The following is a 21,791-nucleotide window of genomic DNA, read 5'->3' on the forward strand; positions in this document are numbered from 1 at the left end:
TAAGAAATGCATCATCACTGAACCTTCTCTTGCTGAATGTTTTATTTCTGTCTAAGTTAAGTTTTAATCCACATGGTGGAGGCTTTGTAACCAACTGCAAAATAACGTTTGATGAATTTTGGTGCAGTTTATTTTGAAGTATTAAACCAAAATAATATGGCAAAATTCGGCATGCTCTTTGTAAATTATCAAAGCAAAACTGCACTAAACAGAGCTGCCTCAAAATATTACTCTAATATCCATTATAGTAAAAAAAAAAAAAAAAAAAAAAACAAGCACTACTATTGCCTTTTAAGAACTTCACTCAGTGCATTTTCCTCAGTCTGGAAGTGGGACACTATGGGTATGCCACAATGGCCCCGTCTGTATTGCTTAATTGGGCCGAGACCCAGCTGCTAGCCCTGAGCCATGCCTGCTCAACCAGGCTGTGCAACCACTACCTCCATTTGGCCCTGGATAACTTCTATTTATCGCATGTTAAAGCTTATTGATGCTAAACTGCACAAGTAAATATAGATGTAAAGCGTTTGGACACCCCTCTCTTTGGAAGCAAAGTATTTTCTATCAGTGTATATGCAAGGATATACAAAACATAATTTTTAAATGATGATTTCATTTTTTTTAAGAAAATGACCACTCAGATTAGACTTCTACATAATATTGCCTGACTTACTAATTTAGGAATTAACTTTGACTTGCTAAGTTTTCAAAAGCTCAACAAAGTTTTGCAAACCTCATTCAGGTCGGATTACACACACCTGGGGAATCAAGAGTTTCTTTAAATAATCCTGTCTGACAGCATAAGATAAACTACAAAGAGCTCAAAAAACAACATGACTTCCCAAATATAGCAAAATTCAAGAACAGATCAGGAACCAAATACTTGAAATCTATGGGCCTTGAAAGGGATTCTGCAACTTTGAGACACCAGTGAACCACAGTGAGTCACAAATTGAGAAAATATGGAAAAATGATGAACCTCCACAGGCCAGTGAACCGAAACAAGTTTTTTCTTGATCTTGTTACCTCTATTTACTGTCCAAATAATTTGAAAAATTGCCAAATAACCAAAATCTGAGTGGGGTCAACTCCACTCCAGACTTGAAATATATTATGATTAACCAGCATTTGATGTTTATAGCTGCAAAATTACAGCCCTGATATGAATGATGTGGAGCGAAAACAGTCCTAAATGGCAGAGAATTAATACAATGTCACCACTCAGGGGCATAAATCCCCAGATTGACCACCTCCTACTGTGCTCTCTGCAGAGCTTTTTATGGCCAGCATGACTTGGCTGCACACAGACAATCTGAGGTCACTCCTCATTTAGAGCACCACATAAGTGTGCATGTTTAATTTTAATTTTTGAGCCAAGGCAGGATATTTCTTTTCGCAATGCTGTAAGTTTTGACTGACTTTCCGAGATGACTCCAGATGCATGCGCAAACAGCAGTGTCGTTTTTAAGGAGTTCAAATGGAAGTAAAGAAGTAATATTTTATTTAATCATAAGGAGCCAGGGTATTAATAATTAATTGGGAGCTTGACTACATTCTGGGCTGCGGATACATGTTTAATCTACCATCCGCAGCTATCAGCCTCAACTTCTCTTTCTTTTTTTGCTCATCTTGAACAAACTGGAAGGTAGTTACATCACTGCAGGCTATTTACACATGCCATAGTCCAGCACGATCTTTTCAAAAGTGCACATAAAGCATGTTTATTATATGGAGGAATATCTAAAAGCAACTTTGCTTTGTTTCCATCCTCATGTTACTTCTCTGTAGCAGTTCAAAATCATCTTGTACCTAGAATCTTTAAAGAGCATAGGATGAGAGCTTCGAAACCTTTTAACATTATCATTGCCTTCAGTCTCTTGACAATTCTCCCTGGTGTGCATCACAGCTTCAAGACACAACTCCTAATACTCCTCAGAGGAATTTGCAGTGAGCTCATGAATAAAGATGTCAGGTCTGACAGTGATGTGACTGGGAATGAGCAGCTTACAGAATAAATGCATTAAACTGGTATAGAAGACCCAGTTCGAAGACTTCCACTGCTATAGGGAAATTAAAGATTCATGCCATCCTGGAGAGCAATAGACCCATTGATTTAAAACCGTCTCTAAATCGAAGTCAATGGATAAAAAGTGCATTTGATGTCTCTGCTCCTCACAGTATTTCAATCTATCTGCTCTAATGCAAATAAGCTATAATCCTTCGTATTTAAACCTTTCATGTTCCTCACTGTATGTTTCTAGTTTTGAAATGAACCAGCCCCAGTTCAGACAGTTTGGCAGTCTTATTGGGTCCCTTGTTTAATGCGTGAGATTTACTGACTTTTAGTATTTAATAAAAGTCAGTTGCAACCTTAAATCTTAGATGTTATGCTTGGGTGTTTCCTTGTGTTTTTAGTAAAATGGGAAGTCTTAAAAAATGAAGTTTGGATTGATGAATCTGGGTGCCATTAAGAGCAACAAAGCTTTGGCCTTTTTTTCCCTGAACAGACAACAAGTTAAGCTGCTTATATGCATGCTGCTTAGAAATGAAAAGTAATGGAACAACAGAAAGTGCAGAAGCTCTGGAAAGACTTCCAACATGAGGGCATTTTCTTTTAATTTGAGTCTTCCTCTTTCTGGGAAAAGCCAAGACAGGTTGCGAGAGATACTCCACATGCTGGCTTCGTCTAGCGTGGATACATATTCAATGAGATAAACGCTTTCCCTTGAGGGCTTTGTAAAGCTATCCTATTCCAGAGGGTGTAATAATACTTTGTACCTGAATGAGTCTTAACAAAAGGAAGCTGACACCGTGGAGCAGAGAGAAGTTAAATGGATAATGGCTACATAACAGCAGCAGCTTAGCTAAGCACGCTGAATGATCTGGGACATGTGGCGTGCGTGGGTGCAGGGTTTCATAGGTGACTCCCCACCAAGGAGACTGAAGGGCCACGTGCACCCTGCCGAGGTTTCAGTGGCAGGGGAGAGAGGGGACACGGGACAGAGAGTGGCTCCAGTACACAAGGTGTGTTGTAGGACACTTGGGTGGCTGCACTCTGAAAGAGTACATCCATTTTTCATTATGCTCAGCCTTCACTGCTGTCTTGCTCTTCAGTATTCATCATATATAAACTCTCCAAGCAGAAGTATCAGATTATATGTTGAATTAAGTGCTGAGAAATTTGGATGCGTATCGTAATTGAAGTACTTTTTTGACACACTGCTAATGTCAGTTTCATTATTGCATTTATGCATGTCAAAGATCATGTACTTTTGTTTTGTATGCTCTGCCTGTATTGTGATGAAGTGTCTAAATTGTTTTTTTTTTTTTGTGGATAGGATAGAATATCACTGGTTTGCTTTAACTTTTTTTCGATGTTTATTAATACCCTGATGACATTGGGCTGAGAGTCCATTGCTTTCATGTCATGTATAAAAACACCCATCTTATAAATAAATAAACATAATTATAAAATGAAATATGTCAGAGGTACAAATAATTCCAGGTTTAATTGTGGAAATATTATATAGCAGTTTTGGATTTGGAAAAAAAATATCTTGTTCAATTTTATTTTTGGAAATGCAAGCAACTTAGACTGAAAATTAGGAACAATCATTGTACACCAATTTCCAATTAGCTAAAATACAGCTTTTATTTTGTAGTCTTTGATATATATATGGATATACAAGAACTTTAAAACACCCAAAAATGTGCTTTCTTAAAATAAGTCTTGTCTCACTAACATAGTTTCAGGCATTGTCTCGTTTTGTGAGATGAAGTCCATGCAATTGAGAATAGTAACCCTACAACAAACTTTCAGAATATTTTGCAGCCTTTTTGTGGCGTTCCCATTTTCTAATCAGTTACTGCACAGATGTTTTGGCATGTTCATTCTGCAAAATGTAAGCAGAATTAAATCAAGTTACAGATGTGGAAATGGAGTATCATGAACTGGCAAAGTAAATACAAGTGAATCACTGCTGTAGCTGGTGCTTCAAGTCATCCCTGATGGCTCTGAAGATGGTGATTGAGGATGAAATTAGGCCAGACTGTGTGGCTAACAGCGGTCTCACTGAGGAGAGATATTGCCACAAGCCCTAAGGACTTTAAACAAAGGGTGAGTTTGCATGGCCTCTCCCTACATGCCCTACTCTTGACTGACTATGCCCCTAATTTTGTGTATTGGCCAAAGCAGAATAGCCTTTAAACAGAAACATGTCAGATTTCATTAGATATAGCTTGCAGCTGAGCAGCAGTTGTAGGGCTACTGCAACAGTGCTCGGAGAGGACGATGTATAAATACTAAAAGCCAGTGTTCAGCAATAACAAAGCAATTAAGCAAAAAAAAGGGGGGTGATTCATATATTAATGTGAGATTTGATACTATTTAGTAAACCAATTACTTGAAAATAAGCAGACGTCTTTCTGTCTTGAAGATGTCCTTTTTTGATGTGAGTGCTTGTGACCTTTGAATTCTCTTCATAAAAATGTTCAGATGATCGTTTAATTAAACAGCAATGTTTTAATAATTGATGATGGAAATGTAATCTGGAGTAATGAAATTTCCATCCTGAAAAGGGGGCTAGGCTTAATCTGCCATCCCCTTCATTCAAGCAGGTGTAAATGACATTTCTTGGCTCACAAGAAAACATTTCATAAATGTCAGGGCCTAAATAGCCATTCATTCGTTCATCGATGCAAAATGCGTCGTCAAGGATGTTAACCACATCTTGCAGCTGTGACCACAGTGCAAGTGGTATTGTTTCCTGTGAAGAGTCTTGGCAAAGATCAGAATTATTGAGCAGCCTGAGACCTAAATAATTAGTTAGAGCTATAATACACAGGTTCAGATCAAGTCATACTCACATGTTTGTTCAGTGAGCCCAAAATTAAATGGGTTTAAATTTTCAACTGAAAAATGTACACAATTAAAATGACAAGAATATACTTTGAAGTCTCTAACTACAATACAAAATCTGAAAACTACATTGTGACAATGAATCCCAACTATTTTTCAAAGGGGTTGCAAGAATCAGTATTTTAACAAATAGATGCTCAAGGGCATAAATAGGATTGTCTTTTATTTGCATTTAAGCAAAACAACAAATTTGCATTATTTTATCTTGTTTTATTTATTTTTATTTTTTGCATTTTACACTAAATTATGAATTTATTTCTGTATATTTTAATTCCTTTCCAAAAAGATCATTTATGATCAAAGATAATTAGAGCACACTGCAAAGCATGACAGTGAGATTTGATTCTCAGTTAACCTTGTGTTTGGAGGCTTGAAAAAAATCCTTTTGCTTTCAGATGGCACTTGATTGGGTTAGGCTAACAAAGCAACTTGTTGTGAAGTAATTATTTGTCGGCACTGCATGAAAGTCCGGTACTTTGGAAAAAATGTTGAAACTTTTTATAGAGAAAAAAAAGCTGAATGACTCAATCTAGTAAAAAAATAGTCACAGTTTGGCAATGTGTTATACTGAAATGGACTACTGCAAATTATGCTGTTTTCAAGCATTTATCTGAGAGCATGAGCTCACAACTCCACTTGTTTTTATGTGCATGTGTTGATTTTCTTACTTGGCAGAAAGTATTTTAAAGTGCAAAATGAGTCATGCTCCTCTACACTCCATTTGCTAAATGTGGAAAAGTGTTGCAAAAATAATAAAGATGTCGAGACGCGAGGGGTCTACATCCTCTCTGTGACCTTTAATTTAGATTTCACTTGATTAACCTCTGCCTTATGGAATTTATTCATTGGAGCTATAGAGCTGGTTTTGTTTACTACTGAAGATAACTAATTATTTAGGGTACTGTTGGACAAACCTCAACTTGAATTTGGCCTATCACAGGGTTCGTTGTGCAGGAATCTCCATTCATTCTTCCAATCACCTCCGCAAAAATAAATTCACGGCCCCAATACCTGCGTATCATGAAAATAGAAAATTTCAAGAGAACAGTGTTAACAAAATCCATTAACCATCATACATTACTGAGAGGTAAACATAACAACTTGATAAACTACTGTCTGAAATGCTTCATCACCTGGCCCTTCAAATCTAGGATTTTTTTCAAGCGTGAAAGAAAATGACATATTGGCAAAGTGGTAAAATTTCACTTTTCTTTCTGGATGTGTTACAGTCCTGAAAAACAAGAACTGAATAAACATTGACGGCCAAAATAAAGCTGAGAAAAAGCATGACATCTCTTGCGTTAAAGCTATTCCTGTAGTGAGTTAGATAACAAGCATCAGATGACAAAATTCAATATGTATCTTTAATGAGTTACTTCTTGTCAAACTGAAGCTGCATTATGTTCAATCCATACTTTATAAGACCATCCAAGATTTAATATCTGTACATTTAATTTTTATATTGTGTGTAACAAGCAGCTTCTCTACTCAGAGTCCCTCTCAGCTGGCCAAGCTTCTCACTCTATCTCTACGGGAGAGCCTAGATGTATCCACTTGTATCCACAATCTCATTCTTTATGTCCCTACTCGAACCTCATGACCAAAGATAAGTGTAGGAGCTTTGGCTAGTAAATTGTATTCACTACAAGCCCAAGTACAGCATTCACATTGCTGGAGACTCAATCTTTCCCTCAATCTTGAACAAAACCCTGAGATAAATAACCTCTTCTACTTGGGGTAGGACCTTGTCTCCACCCAGAGGAGGTATTCTATTCTTCTCTCCCTCAAGACCATGGTCTCTGATTTCTTCATGCTGACCTCTTCAGACTGGAGATCAGAGTCTGATGAAGCTAACAGGACAACATCTTCCACAAAAAGCAGAGACCAAAAACTTACCTAAAACCTTGAGATCTCTTCTGTGGTGTTATATTGTGTCACACATTCCAACGCCCTTTTGATAACTGAATTAGCAAGTGAACATTTCTATATAATATAATAGAATAGAATAGAATAGAATAGAATAGAATAGAATAGAATAGAATAGAATAGAATGCTGCTGTTAGTAATGTGCTGTGGAGAATTTATGGGGTTTAAGAATAAATAAATAAAAAACAGCATTTTGAACAGCATGATCAGCTGGTCACTGGTTAAGCTGGTCAAGCTGAAAATCGGTCAATTCCAGTAACCTGCTGAGCAATCTGTGCATCCATTGTTCCTCCAAGAAACGAACACCAACATTATTTGGTGTTGGTGTTCCATGCGTTTAGGACAGGGTTATTTTGCTGTCTGGCTGGTGTACAAACAACTTTCTTATATTAATATTTCATATGTTTGTTCAATCATCTAGATGTCATGCAGTTTCCAAATGAGTGCGGTTAGGCTTTGTGACTAACCTTTCCGGATCAAAAAAATATATATATCCCTAAATCCAGAGAAGAATAGATTTGAATAGAGCCTTTAAATGGGATTGCTACTTATAGATGCGTCCGAAATCATTCTCCTGACCTCTACCAGCAATATTTTAGTCAAGCACAGTGCACATGGCTTTACTATTGAAGTGGTTATGACATGGATTTTATCCCAGGGGTAACACTTGTTTTGTTCTTAACTTTCTGTTGAGAACAAAAATAGAGAGAGTGTGAGACAGTGTGAAATGTTAACTAAAGTAAGTTTATTGCTGTCATGGTCCATGAAGGTTAAACAGAGGAAGAGTACGATGCCAGCATCAGTTAAAGCTATATATGGCATTATGTCACTGTAAGGAGGTGTGTGGTAGAAAATAGTTTGTCATCCATCAAAGTTCAGGTGAAGGGGTGTCCTTGTTATTGTTTGCCAACAGAAACTAGAAAATCTGGAGAGGCATCATGTGCTGAGGGAAAAACCCACAAGGTTTAATGTTGAACTATTTTTAAATATAACAATTTTAAAGGACTGAAAGCATATTTCTCAAGTGTATTTCTTGCTAAAGGCACTAATTAATATTTATAAGGATTGTCCATCCCCTTATCACTTAGCAATTATTTCAGGTAATAGTTTAAATAATCTACTGCGAAATGTCATACTTGTCCAAGTGAAAACTGTAAAATTACAAACATAACGCAACAGTATACAAACTGCATTTTGTAATGGTTGCTGTGACAATAGTATTTCAAATGTGCTACTCCGTCTGCTGAAAGAGACAAATTATCAGCTATATTTAAGGTAAGACATTCCATTGTATAACAGTGTCAATTATTAGTGTTAATAAAAAATGTCAAGTGACAAAACATGTATTTGTTTTGTCATGTTTGCCAGTACAGATCCAACCTCTTTGTTTCTAAATGTGCCCATAGAAAAATAGTTTGAAAGGCTAAACAGCGATGCCTCCAAGCCTTTATGTGACTCCACAGAACCAAAAGGAATGCACTGCACATTGGAAATGTAGGTTTCAGGCCTAAACAAAAAAAAAAAATTAGAGGCATAATGGTATTTTGCAAAAGCTAGAATTATGTAATTTTTGTTAGCAGGTCATTAAGTTCGGTCCATTTACCATTAAATCAATCATTTATTGCTTACCTATTTATGTACTCCATTATACAAATTTATTGCAGAAAATCAAAAATCATTATTGCTGTTTTTTCAATGACATTGTTAGAAGCTTTTCTTTAGATCCATTTTAGTAGAGGTGACATTCAGCAGGAGACCATATGAGAAAAGGGACCCCTGCTGCTTCGCCTTTAAGCATGACTATTGTTTCCCCATCTGTTAAGGTAAGGCTCAGCCCAAAACCCGTCCTGCTGAATTCGTCATTTTGGATTTCAGTTCCAAAAGCATCTCAACGTTCAATGATGCATAATTGTTTTAAGCCAGCAATAAAACATATGATGATTTTACTTTAGAAAATATTCTGCAATGATGAAGAAAGCACTTGCAAAGTGTTATTAGTAGTTTATATGTAGTTTACTTGAATGCTCAGTGTGAATACTTAGTGGGCAAAAATTGCCCTCAAAAAATAAATTTCTATTTTCTTTCATTACAATTCTTATAAAACTTCAGTCCAGTTATTTTTTTCTCCTTGCAAAGACAAAGACAAAACAGGATACTGACAATGTCTCTTTTTTTTCTGCAGAAAAATGAAACTTTGATATTTTTTTCTCTGTCATTAACCCTAATTTTTCACCAATTCTTTAAGAATTAAGAATCTAGACCTGAGCTGAAACCATTAGAAAACTTTTGCAAAGTGTTTAGTGTTCACAGCTCATATCTTTAACAAAGAAAACATTTTTAAGCCTTACCGTTATATCCTGTCACTTGTTAGATGTTAATATTTACAGTGGTTTGCATAAGTATTCACACCACTTAAACCTTTTGTGAATTTTATCACCCCACAACCAACAACTCCAATGTATTTTATTAGTATTTTATTAAATGACAGAGCAAAAGAAAATCACAAAGTAAAATTTGAAAATGTGTGATGTGCATTTATATTTAGCTCCTAAATAAAATCCAGTGCCTACATAAGTAGATTAATCAAGATTAGCACCATGTTATAGGTATGCTTTATTCAACATGGAGAGGTGCGTTAGACAGAGTTGAGGTACATGCTGGGGTGGAGGCTCATCTTCCCACAGAACAACCTCAAACATAAGTCCATTGTCACAGTGGAATGGTTTTAAAATGATTCAGACAACAATCTAAATCATCATTTTTAACAAGATCCAGAAATGACTGCTTACAGATGCTCTCCAAAAGCAGATGGCTCAACAAAGTAATTAAAAAACACAGACTACTTAATATACATACATGGTATACTTTTTGTATTTTTTATTTTTTTTGCAAAAAGAAACAAACCTGTCATTTTCCTTCACATGGACAATTATACACTAATTTGTGTTTTTATTTCACAATGGACCCCTTCCCAAAAATACTCAGAAATTTTTGCCCATGAATGACAAAATATGATAAAGTTTTGGAAAACACTGTGAAACACTGCATGTGATACTGAGTGGAAACAGGATCTGAGTAAAACCTGTATTAATATGTCTATTATTTTCTGTGTGTCCTATTATTCTTTCGGTTTTTATGTTTTTATGTTATCTGTATGTAAACTCTTTGACTTTTCTGTCACTTTGCTGCTTGTATACAGGATTTCCCCCCTGAGAGACAATAAAGGTTATTTCTATTCTACTTGTATTGTAGTCTATTTCTATAAATGTATCAATCTAAACTTTGTTTTGAAGCTGCCATTTAAGCCTGTTCTGTGTGAGGAGCAGTTAGAAGACTGACCAGATCTTTAGAATAAACGTGCCTGACAGTGAAGAGGCTCATATAAAAATAGATTTCCTGGAAGTCAGAGTCAACACATTGAGTTCTTCGATTGCAACGTTAAGGGTCTTGTTCTCAGCAAATAACCGTGGTGTATAGATTTCTAGTATTTTCTCCACCAGCTAGAATCAAATAAATGTTTGAAAGACCAATATATAATCAAAGCATTTTTTATTCTATATTTTATTAGATTTATTTAGAGAAATATTACCTGTATTTTGCCCCAGAAAAATGCCTTTTCTGTCATACAAGATGATTTTCTAGTAAAGGACAAACAGCTGCCCTGCCCTGGTAGCCATGTTCCTCTTCAACATGAAATACAGTGAGGCAACCATAACATGAGGCTAGATGTAGTCCACACCTGCTGGTCTAATTATCCTCACACTATATATGCAGCTGTATGTTGCACTATTTATTACCATGAGTTCACCTCACACTATACACTTGAAACGTTAAATATAATCGGCCCTCCAATAACAATTCATTTAAGTTTCTTTGTCTTTTTTTTCCCTACTCCATTAAAATCATATTCGGGTATTTCAAAATTGACAATGCATCACTACTTCCATTCATTTAGATGCAGAAACCCTTCCAACGCATTTCTGGCATGTTGAGGCAGAGCAAGCTCGTTATATTTAGTCAGACACCAAGTCGGCTGCTAATGAATGCTGCTGGCAGGGTGTCTGTGAGCCCCGAGGAGATTACAGGGAACACTGATAATGTGTGTCCTCTCTATAAATGAGGAAGACAGCAACCTAGACAGACAGATCTGCAGACTTTTCCATTTGGATTGTGTCTTTTCTCGCCATTGTAACATGATACATGCTGCTGTTTCCACATAGCTTCTAAAAACACTAATCTTATTCTCATTTGAATTCATGGTGGGAATGTCCATTATGTGGTCAAGGATTTAATGGTTTACCTTACATTTTCAAAAGTAAGGTCTCTATCTACCTTTCTTGTTTGCTAAAAATAATTCGTGTAACATAGTGGTAAGTGTAGCAAGTTTTTAATGTGCCTTTTCGATGGGCTTTGAAAACAAAACATTAAACTCAGTCACTCTTGTTGTAAATGACAAACCTTTTCACAATCCTTACATAATGAAAACTGGACTTAAAGGAAATTGTTTTAGGTAATGGTTGTTGGATAGTGCATGTTGAAAAGCTAACAGTTCTTAAACTGACCTTTAAACTTAGTGATTTCAGTTGTTTGACACAGATATTTTTGTTCTCTTTCAGGGTCTGACTTTCAGTGTACTACTCACATAATCCCAGTGAAGAATGAAGAAGGAGTGGTGATGATGTTTATTTTAAATTTTGACTATGTTGTGGATGAAGGAAGTGACCACTCCACCGAGAACATAAGCCCTGCATCCCCTACAAAGTCAGATCAAAGTGAGTATCAGATATACCAGGAGTTTATTACTGAACTTCTAAAAATAGTATCACATCTTTCCATTCGTTGATCGCCTTGTACTAGGTCTGAGTGTGCTTAACATTATTATCACTTTGTTCTAATTAGTTGCTCCATAACAAGATTTTCAGCCAGGGCTTTATTTTTTCTGAAATAAATCTTGGAATATTCCATGAGATCATATCTCTTCCAAAAGAAATGCACCCCCACTTCAAGTAAGGTCATCTTGTGGTAAACAAAATATACCTGTGGTGTGCATTTGCATCTTCAGAGCCACAAGGGATTATTTGGACCTTTCATGATGGCACTTAATGATTTTTTTCTTATATTGACAAGGAAAAAACTGTTTATTTTTTATATATAGACATAATAACAAATGCAGTTTTTCAGGTCTTTCTTCATGGGAGAGTTGTATTGAAATTCCCCCCAAAAAATAAAAACACTACCTATAATATTTTAGATTATTTTTTCCATTTAATAGGTCAGAAACGACTATATATGTTACATTATCATTTTATCATTTGAAAAAAAAAATTTATATATTATAGAAGAAAAAGTAGTCATTGTAGCCAATGTTTGTCTGCAAAAGTTGTCTGTTTTAATTTGTTTAAAGCTCATTAACGCTTGATTTTTTGGACTGTTCTTGGACTAAAAAGGGTCCTTGGATTCTAAAGTTTGGAGATTCCTGTTATAATCTCACAATATTGCAGGCATTACAATATATATAATGATGCATTTTCAAAAATGCAAATAACCTGTTTAAACTGCACCTGTCATTACATTTTAAATTCCAGGCAGCCATGTTAGATTTGTTGATTAAGATTGGTAAGAAACCTGCAACTCCCGCACTTTAAATTTCAGTTTAGGCAGGTCTTTCTGTTAATTTTTCAAACTAACATTTGGAAAACATAACTATTCCACCTTTGAACCAATAGTGCTACCTGATAAGAATGATTTGTTCTTTTATTTTAATGGCATAATACAAGAAACTGACTATGTGCTGAATTGTTTTAAAAAGTCTGCCAGTTTAGTGTGTACTGCCAGTTTAGTGTGTACTTACTGTGTTTGAATTTGTGATGAAAAGTTTGAGAACCATTGGCTTATTTTATGATTCAGCTAGCACAGTGTAGCTTACAAAGTTGCAGTAACAAGCCCCATGTGAACACAGGGATAGATGCTCTGCTTGTGTCTTTGTATTTTCTCTTTGGGTTTTTATCAGATGGTGCAAAAACAATGAAACATGCAGTTCAGCAATATTCTTCTCTCTATCTCTAGGGCTCTTTTATTTAGCTTGTGTTGTACCACGTTCATATGTGAATTTTATGCCTCTGCATGCAGCCATGCCCCTGTGTTTTATGCTAGCATTGTTAATCAGAGTTGATGGCTTGTGATGAGGTTTCAAGAAGAGAACCTGTGGGTACATGAGACAGATGAACATACGATGTGACTTTAAATTAGTGGAGTCAGAGAGAAAGAGTCTTCTCTACACACACACACACACCCACACACATGGACGCACGCAGACACTTACTATATGACCTTAACATTGTCTTTGACTTTGAATTTCTCTTACGCAACGGGAAGGAATTAAAGTTGATTTCAGGCTGCGCTCGAGACTTTCCCATTGAACCTGTGCGTGAACTATTTTTTGCACACTTTGAGTTTCTTTCTTTTGATTGTTATCAAATCAAACATGAAAACAATTAATTTAATACATTATTTTAGTTGCAGAAAACCTTAAAATACAATTCAAATTTTTGCATTTCAAGTTTGTATTTACTTTTTAATGTTTTTTTATGTTCAAAAGAGATATGTATTGCAGTACCACTTATATTTACACACTGATAAAAAAAAAATTATTGTATCAGTGCTTGCTGCATCAATTGCTTGCTGAAAATATCTTTTCTGACACTATTTTATAAGTTGAAAAACTTGATATCAGAGAATCAGTCTATGCAAGCTTCAGTATCTAAAATTACTCATGGTAAACTAATTTGCTTCTTCTAGCTATCACCAACCACTTTATGACAAACACTGTAAATGGAGTTGGAAAACTGGAGGTCTCCGCACCTCATCTTTTAATGTGCAGTCCCATTACAGCAAGGCAATATTGGAACCGCTCTTTTATGAGATAGAGATTAAACTGTAATTGCGGTTAGATGTGTCTCTAACATTGTCTTGGGCTCATATTTCTGAAAGAGCAAAACAACCACAAAATTGTTGTTCCTGCCTAATTGCTCCTGTTAATGTTTCATTGCAAATATTACCTATAGGACTTAGACACAAACGAGCATTCTGCATTTAACATTTTTTCTTGTTTCTCATGTAACATATTTTTTTAAAAACAATTTGGTGTTTGATTTTGTAATCCCCTGAAGCTCAAAACATAGTTAATGATAATCAGTTTTCATAAAGTAGAGATGTAGACACTTTCCACAGTCACTTTATTAGATGTACCTTGCTAGATGGGTTACATTCAACGTGCTCCTTTTAGTTTTCTGCCATAGTGCAATATCCTGATGGAAACAGCTGTCATGAAGAAGGGACATAAACAGATTGCTAAGCAACCTCTTCATGTTGCTTTATGTCAGCAACCATGTAAGGTATGTGATATCTAAAAATCCTAAGTCGGTACACCAAGTGGCTCAGTAGCAGAGCAGTTGCACCATAAACGCAGGCTGCAGACCTCAATTATGCATGTTCAATTCCTTCCCCCTGGCCAACTACTGTATGTCCTCCCTTCTTTTCTCTACTCTTCTTACTGTAAAACTACTAATAAATAAAGACTACTGGTAGCATTAGTGGCCTTGAAAAGGATACAATGCCAAGTTTGCATTTAAAGGTTAAACTTATGCCAGAAAATATCTACACACCATGACACCACCACTACCGGGCTATGAAGTGTAGATACAAGGCAGGATGAATCCATGCCTGTCCCAGGGTTCAATGTGTTGGGCAGAGATTGTTTTCCAAATTCTTTGTAAGGAGTGGTTACTTTATCTGTGTTTGCCTTTCTAATATCTGAAGCTACTTTGCCCATTCCCCTTTGGCTTCATACATTGAAAAGACATTTTTCTTCACATAGCTGCCACTAGACTTTTTCTCCATTCTCTCTAAATGAAGAAGATGGTTGTTTGTAAAAATCCTAATGAATCAGAAGTTTTAGAAACTCCAACCAGCCTCCTCTTTCTTCTCCATTCAGTTTTAACATTCAGTTTTGCTGATTTAGTATTTGGATTAGAAAGTGATCAAAGAAGTTTTTCTAATGAAGCGGCCGATGAGTGAATATGGCTCTAATTATAAGTATCTCAGATTCTAACAATTTTTATAGGATGCTGTACATACCACATTTATTTGCTAGTAGTCCTAACACTTCCATGAACTGGGCCATGCTAAAATGCTGTGGTTCAATGGGAGCAGAGGCCATCTTGCAATTAAAAAAATATGTATTTGATTTGAACTCCCTTCTGCCACATGTCCCCCTGGGCAAGGCACTTAATCTCAAGTGCCCTACTGATCAGCGGTATGAATGTCTGCATGTTTGTGAGTTTGGCTGGTTGAGTGTGGCTCTATGTAAAAGCACTTTAAAGATTCAATGTGACAAAAAAGGCAATGCAAGTCCAGTCCAGTTTTAGTAAAAATATATTAATGAAGTAAACTGTCCAATATGTGATTGAATACATATTATAAACTGCTGAAAATGTAAGAACAAAAATGGTTTGTCATAGGGAGCATCCACTATTAGTGGGTAGACAATATTATCCCATTTATATATTTATTAACTTACAACTTAAAGCTCTTTGAACATTGAGGGAATTGGTCTGAGCTAACCTCACTCTGGTGACATATACATTCATTTTGTTTGAGGGTTGACAGTAGCTTTAAATGGATGTTTTTTTGTGGTGAATGCATTTCAAGTTGAAGTCATACACACTTCATTTGTCGGGCGGACATACTATTGAACTTTAAATGTCAGTTCAGTGCAGAAAAATAATCAGTATATTGACTTTTTTTCTCTCTCATTTGATAGGAAGGAGCAGATTCTTTCGCTTCCGTCAGGTCGCCTTGAGCCTGATGAATACCAACAAGCAATCTCTTCCTCAAGAGGACCCAGACGCCGTGATGGTAGATTCTCCCAAAGAAGATGCGGTCTCGGTGGCCTTGGAGAGCTTTCCTTCACCCACAAAGAGCATTTGCAGTCCTACTGAGGCCAATGACACACGTGCCCTCATAAGTTCTAGCCACCACTCTTCCCAGGCTAGCGTCGGCCCTGAACCACTTGATCACTCATCCCTCAAAGTCCCGTGGGACAAGCTGTACCAGACAGAGCCTCACCAGTCCTCCACCTCCCTATCAAACACCTTCCCCAGAGGCAGCACCGGGAGCATGAGGAGAGCCTCATCCATCCATGAAATTGAGGGCTATAGCTCCAATTCAAAAAGTGTATTTAGGGACCGACATACAAGTGAAGGTACGATTTCTAATTAGAGACATAAGTAACTCAAGCTGTGAGGTATCCGAAGTGGAAAGATTGTATAACCTGTTTAGAAATTCAAACTAAATCAAATAAATGAACTGGCTTGGAGAGTTTTTGCAAAGAAGTTATCGACTCATTAAAATTTTAACTTAAAAGCAGTCAAATAATAAAGATAATTGGCACCTGGCTAATGGAAGTCAAGTTAATGTAAAATATATGAACATGAAAGATAGTCATTCAACTATATGTATTAGCAGTTAGGTTGTTGGGTTGGATTTAGCATTACAATAATTTGTTAGATTCAGTCAGCCCAAATTCTTGTTTAAATTTATAAAGCAAAACTTAGTAGTTTGGGTTAGATCCTTGTGGGTGGCCATGGAATAGAAAAACAAAACATTGTCCCGCCAGCAAAACAAAAATTAACGTTGGAATATAAGTCTGAAATATAATCAAAGTTACGTTTTACATAATGGATTTATGGTTTTTTTTTGTTTTGTTTTGTTTTCCAATGTACCTTTGCTTGTTCTTTTGTGTTTTTTTAGTGTTTGAGTTTGTCAGCGGCTTTATGCATTTTTTCTTCCTGCTGCTACTTCACGTATGATTTTACTTTTGATTTGTTTATATTGGCCTTTCACCAAACTTAAGTTTTTGCTCTACAAAATCTTCTCTTAAAAAGGGAAAGTACATCAACAGCTCTGTAAAAAGATTACACTGATTGAATTTAAATTAAAACTGCATTTCCTGCAGATACGTTTACCAATGTGCACCAAAGGCACATGTGATATCTTGATGTCTTGAAACAAACACAATGTGGAAACTGAAGAAAGGAGTTTGAGAAAAAAAGGCAAACAGGAGCTGATTTTTTTGTCTTTACACCAATGCATATTTTAAGAATCAGAAACACTCTGTTTCGAATAACTCAGTTGTGAACATAAGCTAATTATTATTATAGAAACATTTTTGAAAGCACTAAAAATGAAGGTCTGGACTGATCAGAATACTTAAATGTTTGGTTGAGAACTTCTGAAACTCCTGCTGGACTGTGTTTGTGTCAACATTTTTCCTCAATCCTTGAGATTTTGCTTTTAAGATGGTTGCATTAAAGTCTAATCAGCTACAAGTACCCTTTTTGTGAAAACACATACCTTATTTCCATTATTATGTTTTAGCTACGATAAGTGTTAAAACTAACACAGAAAGTGTTCAAATTTGCAAAAGTGTGGAAACTCAAAAAGAGCTGCTGGAGAACAATTGCTAAATGTTCATCTCGTGGGAGGTGTATTATTTTTCTTGTAGTAGATTTTCTTATGAAACTAAGTGGGACATAAAGTAAGAGGGTGTGCTCCACCTGATTAACTTTTCTTCTGAAAGTGGCATCTTTAAGGGAATATTTAAAATAATTAATTAATGTTATATATATATATATATATATATATATATATATATATATATATATATATATATATATATATATATATATATATATATATATATATATATATATATATATATATATCATTAGTATAAGCAAACTTCAATCTCTGATATGACAACTTAATACAAAAAATATGGAGGAAAATGTTTGTGATTTGAAGTTTCTTCAATTATAAATTAGTCCACATTAGAAAGGAGATCATTTTAGATTAGTAGTATGATTTTAATGTCCACAAAGATTTCGTTATGCTCTGTTAAAAAGATGAACTTGGAAAACTAGTAGTTTCTAATTGTTGGATTATTCATTAGGTTTTTTGAATGATTTTATTAAATAAAATTAGATTTTTCCTAAAGATGATGAATTTGCCACTAAGACAAGTGCTCTCTTCCCTGAATCACCAGGCCCGTTCAACCATGTGAAGTCCAGTCTGCTCGGCTCCACCTCTGATTCAAACATCAACAAGTACAGCACCATCAACAAGATCCCCCTGATTGCGCTTAACTTCACAGAGGGCACCGATAAGAAAGCCCATTCTCCTCCAACCTCTGAGAAAGCCATCATAGCACCAAAAGTCAAAGACAGAACTCACAACGTCACAGAAAAAGTTACACAGGTGAGATTAAAGATTTTATCTTCAAGGACAGGCTGAACTCCAGCCCATTATTCTCAAAGCTGATAAGTGCTCCATAAGAATAGACAGATCGGTTCTCACTCTAAGAGCTGCAAGAACAAAATGACCCCTTTCTGTTTTTGCAGTCTTGATTTGGGAAATCTTATACCTTATTCTCAATCTGTATTCTGGGTAGAACTTAATTTTTGTATTGTGTCTGAGAAGTATTAAAAGGGTCTGTTGTAATGGAATACTATGAATACTTCCTGTGAAATTTCAGGGACCTGCTCTTAGGTCCCTGAAACAAAAATAAGATAATAAAGACATAAAATATTAAATTGTTTCACTTGTTAAACATTCACAGATTTTTTATATCTCAAATCTGCTCACATAGCCATAAGGATATTTAACTACATACAAAGTGTGTGTGGTTCTGTCAGCTGAAGCAAGAACATGAGTAAATTATGATGGGCAATTATAACATGACACAAGTGGGGGATTATTTAGTCTAGTGACTGATTCATAAGCTGAACTTTAAACAGACATTTTGAAAAAAAATGCAGTTTGTTACTGCAAACAAGTAATTGCAACACATGATAATAGTAACTACACACATTTTCTTTGCTCTCTTCTTTCCTTTTTTTTACCCCCACAATGATCGCATCACTCTTCATAAGCTTTAACATTTTAACCATTGTGGGTACTGAACGTCTGGGTGGATACTTGGTGAAATTCCACCCAGCCAGACAAATATTGGCACGCATGCTTTAATGTATAATGACAGATTTGACATTGCACAATTTTGTAGTGACATGCTTAGAAATTCTATGTTTAAACTTCTTTCAACATACATGCACCCATCTTGGTTAAATACTTTCTTACACTTTGATGTGAGGTTTTGAGGCACTGCTTAATGATGGGCAGCATGGCTAAATTTATAATTCATGTGTATCTGCTGAGAAGAACAGACCAAAGAAAGACATCCAGGGTCCCATTATTGCTGATATGCTATTTTCTGCTTTTAGAGAATCCTATCTTTGTCTAACATTTGAAAATAAACTAAAAGGAAACCAGAGAACAACTCGTTCCCCTGAGCACCTATGACAAACTACAATCAACCCAGAGTTCATCCATCTTTAAAAAAATCAATCACGTTTTGCTCATTAAAGAGACTGCCTGACAATATTTCTTTTTTTCCTCAGTTAATCATGTGACCAGTGAACCAGTTGATTTATTGCTATCCTTTAGGTCCCAGAACTGTTAAAATTACTTTGTAAATTTGATTTAATTCACAAAGAAATCTTGACTAAGCTGTCAGAAACAATCAACCTGTCAGAATTTTACTAGAATGTAAATTCTATAATTCTTTAGTTCAATAGTAGTGAGAGGAGTCATGTTAAACTGTCTCTCTTTCCACTTCTCCAGGTCCTTTCTCTTGGAGCCGATGTACTTCCAGAATACAAACTGCAGGCGCCTCGCATTGATAAGTTCACCATCCTCCACTATAGCCCCTTTAAAGCAGTATGGGACTGGCTGATCCTGTTGCTGGTCATCTACACAGCAATCCTCACTCCTTACTCTGCTGCTTTCCTGCTCAATGACCAGGAGGAGCAGAGGAGACGTGAATGTGGCTACTCCTGCAGCCCTCTCAATGTAGTGGATTTGATGGTGGACATCATGTTCATTATTGACATACTCATAAACTTCAGGACCACCTATGTTAACCACAACGAGGAAGTGGTTAGCCATCCAGCTAAAATAGCGATCCACTACTTCAAAGGCTGGTTCCTCATCGATATGGTTGCAGCGATCCCCTTTGATCTTCTGATCTTTGGCTCAGGATCGGATGAGGTCTGTTGTTTTTAATGTGTAGTGTGTATTTTTGTACCCATTTAAAATGCCTTTGAGCTTTTCTCACATCATCCATGGGATGTTTGCTCTGTTATCTGGACTAGTTCCCAAGGGGAGCTCCTTAAAGCTGGAATTTTTCTTTGGGATATGGAAGGATTACTTCAAATTTGATGTTTTTCTTCCTTAGTGTATTTCTCTATGTCTCCTTTTTTTCTGAATGGCCCTCATTCTGGTATCCATTTACATGGATTAATGGCTTACCGAATCGCAATCAATGGTGCATTTATCTGAGGACCCGACCAGAAGAGTTATGTACACAGCTGCCCATGTTAGATGGTCATTGGCAGGCTGGCTGCCAGCTCTGTCGGCTTGTTTGTCTGGCAGGAGATTTCCCCTAAGGCTCTGGATCCACTTCAGGGCTTTATCGTGCTTTGTGGCCACTCCATTACACCAGAAAAGCTCCTGATTATAGACAATAATCATCTTTTCTATCACTGCTGATGCTAGTGCTGAGTCATTTCATTGGATCACAACAAATCAAAAAGGAAATGGGTTTCTAGTTTTTTGGGGGGCTTTTTCCTGTCACAAAAAGAAAAAAAATGTCTGGCTTCAGCAAATTCTCACTGTAATTGACACATTATGATGGCATCTCAGTTCACAGCTTCTATTTATAGCTTCTCAGCTTTAGTGTTTATACATTTTAGACTGATCATGAGAAATTCAACTCGGCTTCATTCTCACTCACAAAGGGGACACAAAGAAGGCAGATGGCTTTTATGAGACTCATTTAATTTAGAAGCTTAATAAGACAGCTGTAGCCTACAAATACTTATGGCAAACATCAATTTTAGGGTACGATGTGTAAAATGTGAGATTCAAGTTTCCTACCAAAAGGCTGATATAGTAAGAAATGCAGAGGTTTCATAGAAACCTCTGCATTATATATATATATATATATATATATATATATATATATATATATATATATATATATATATATAGATCATTTAATTACCTCTGATCAGCAGCTCAGTTCAATACAGTATCACACTATCCATGTAGTGTTCAGAAGTGCCGCTGACATGTTTGTTTTGTTCCTGGGTTCTTATGATGCTGGATATTTCAGTATTATGGCTCTTTATCCACGTCACCACATCTGAGGGTGTACTGACCCTAACTTTAATCAAATTAAGCATCACTCAACCATGACACTTTATACTGTCATTATGCATTTCATTCTTTGTCTACGTATAAGATGACGTAATTTACAGAAAAGTGCAGACTGACAGTAATTTGAATTGACAATGCTAACATACAGATTACTCTCATGTAAGTGCTGACAATCTTTCTTCATGTGGATTTTCTGCAGACAACCACTCTCATTGGCCTGCTAAAGACAGCGAGGCTCCTACGATTGGTGCGTGTCGCAAGAAAGCTGGACCGTTACTCTGAGTACGGCGCTGCTGTTCTGATGTTGCTCATGTGTATCTTTGCCCTAATTGCCCACTGGCTGGCCTGTATATGGTATGCTATCGGCAATGTGGAGAAGCCCTACCTAGAGCACAAGATTGGCTGGCTCGACAATTTGGCATTGTCCATAGGGAAGAGATACAACTACAGCGATCCTAACTCTGGTCCCTCCATCAAGGACAAGTATGTCACCGCCCTTTACTTCACTTTCAGCAGTCTCACAAGTGTGGGCTTTGGGAATGTTTCCCCCAATACCAACTCAGAGAAGATCTTTTCCATATGTGTCATGTTAATTGGTTGTAAGTATTGCTGC

The 21,791-nt window shown here is 36.3% G+C and overlaps 1 protein-coding gene across 1 annotated transcript in view; it reads left to right on the plus strand.

Moving 5' to 3' along the window:
- The window catches only part of LOC129361321 (potassium voltage-gated channel subfamily H member 7-like), a 40,059-nt gene that overhangs the window by 3,336 nt on the left and 14,932 nt on the right, over positions 1 to 21,791 (plus strand). The window contains exons 3-7 of the mRNA XM_055032097.1: positions 11,461 to 11,616; positions 15,666 to 16,106; positions 17,949 to 18,160; positions 19,583 to 20,008; positions 21,378 to 21,777. Of these exons, the coding sequence (XP_054888072.1) occupies positions 11,461 to 11,616; positions 15,666 to 16,106; positions 17,949 to 18,160; positions 19,583 to 20,008; positions 21,378 to 21,777 (1,635 nt within the window). The remainder of the gene's footprint in view (positions 1 to 11,460; positions 11,617 to 15,665; positions 16,107 to 17,948; positions 18,161 to 19,582; positions 20,009 to 21,377; positions 21,778 to 21,791) is intronic.

This window comes from Poeciliopsis prolifica, unplaced genomic scaffold (assembly GCF_027474105.1).
Source record: "Poeciliopsis prolifica strain line A6 unplaced genomic scaffold, Auburn_PproV2 SCAFFOLD007, whole genome shotgun sequence".
Classification (NCBI taxonomy): domain Eukaryota; kingdom Metazoa; phylum Chordata; class Actinopteri; order Cyprinodontiformes; family Poeciliidae; genus Poeciliopsis; species Poeciliopsis prolifica.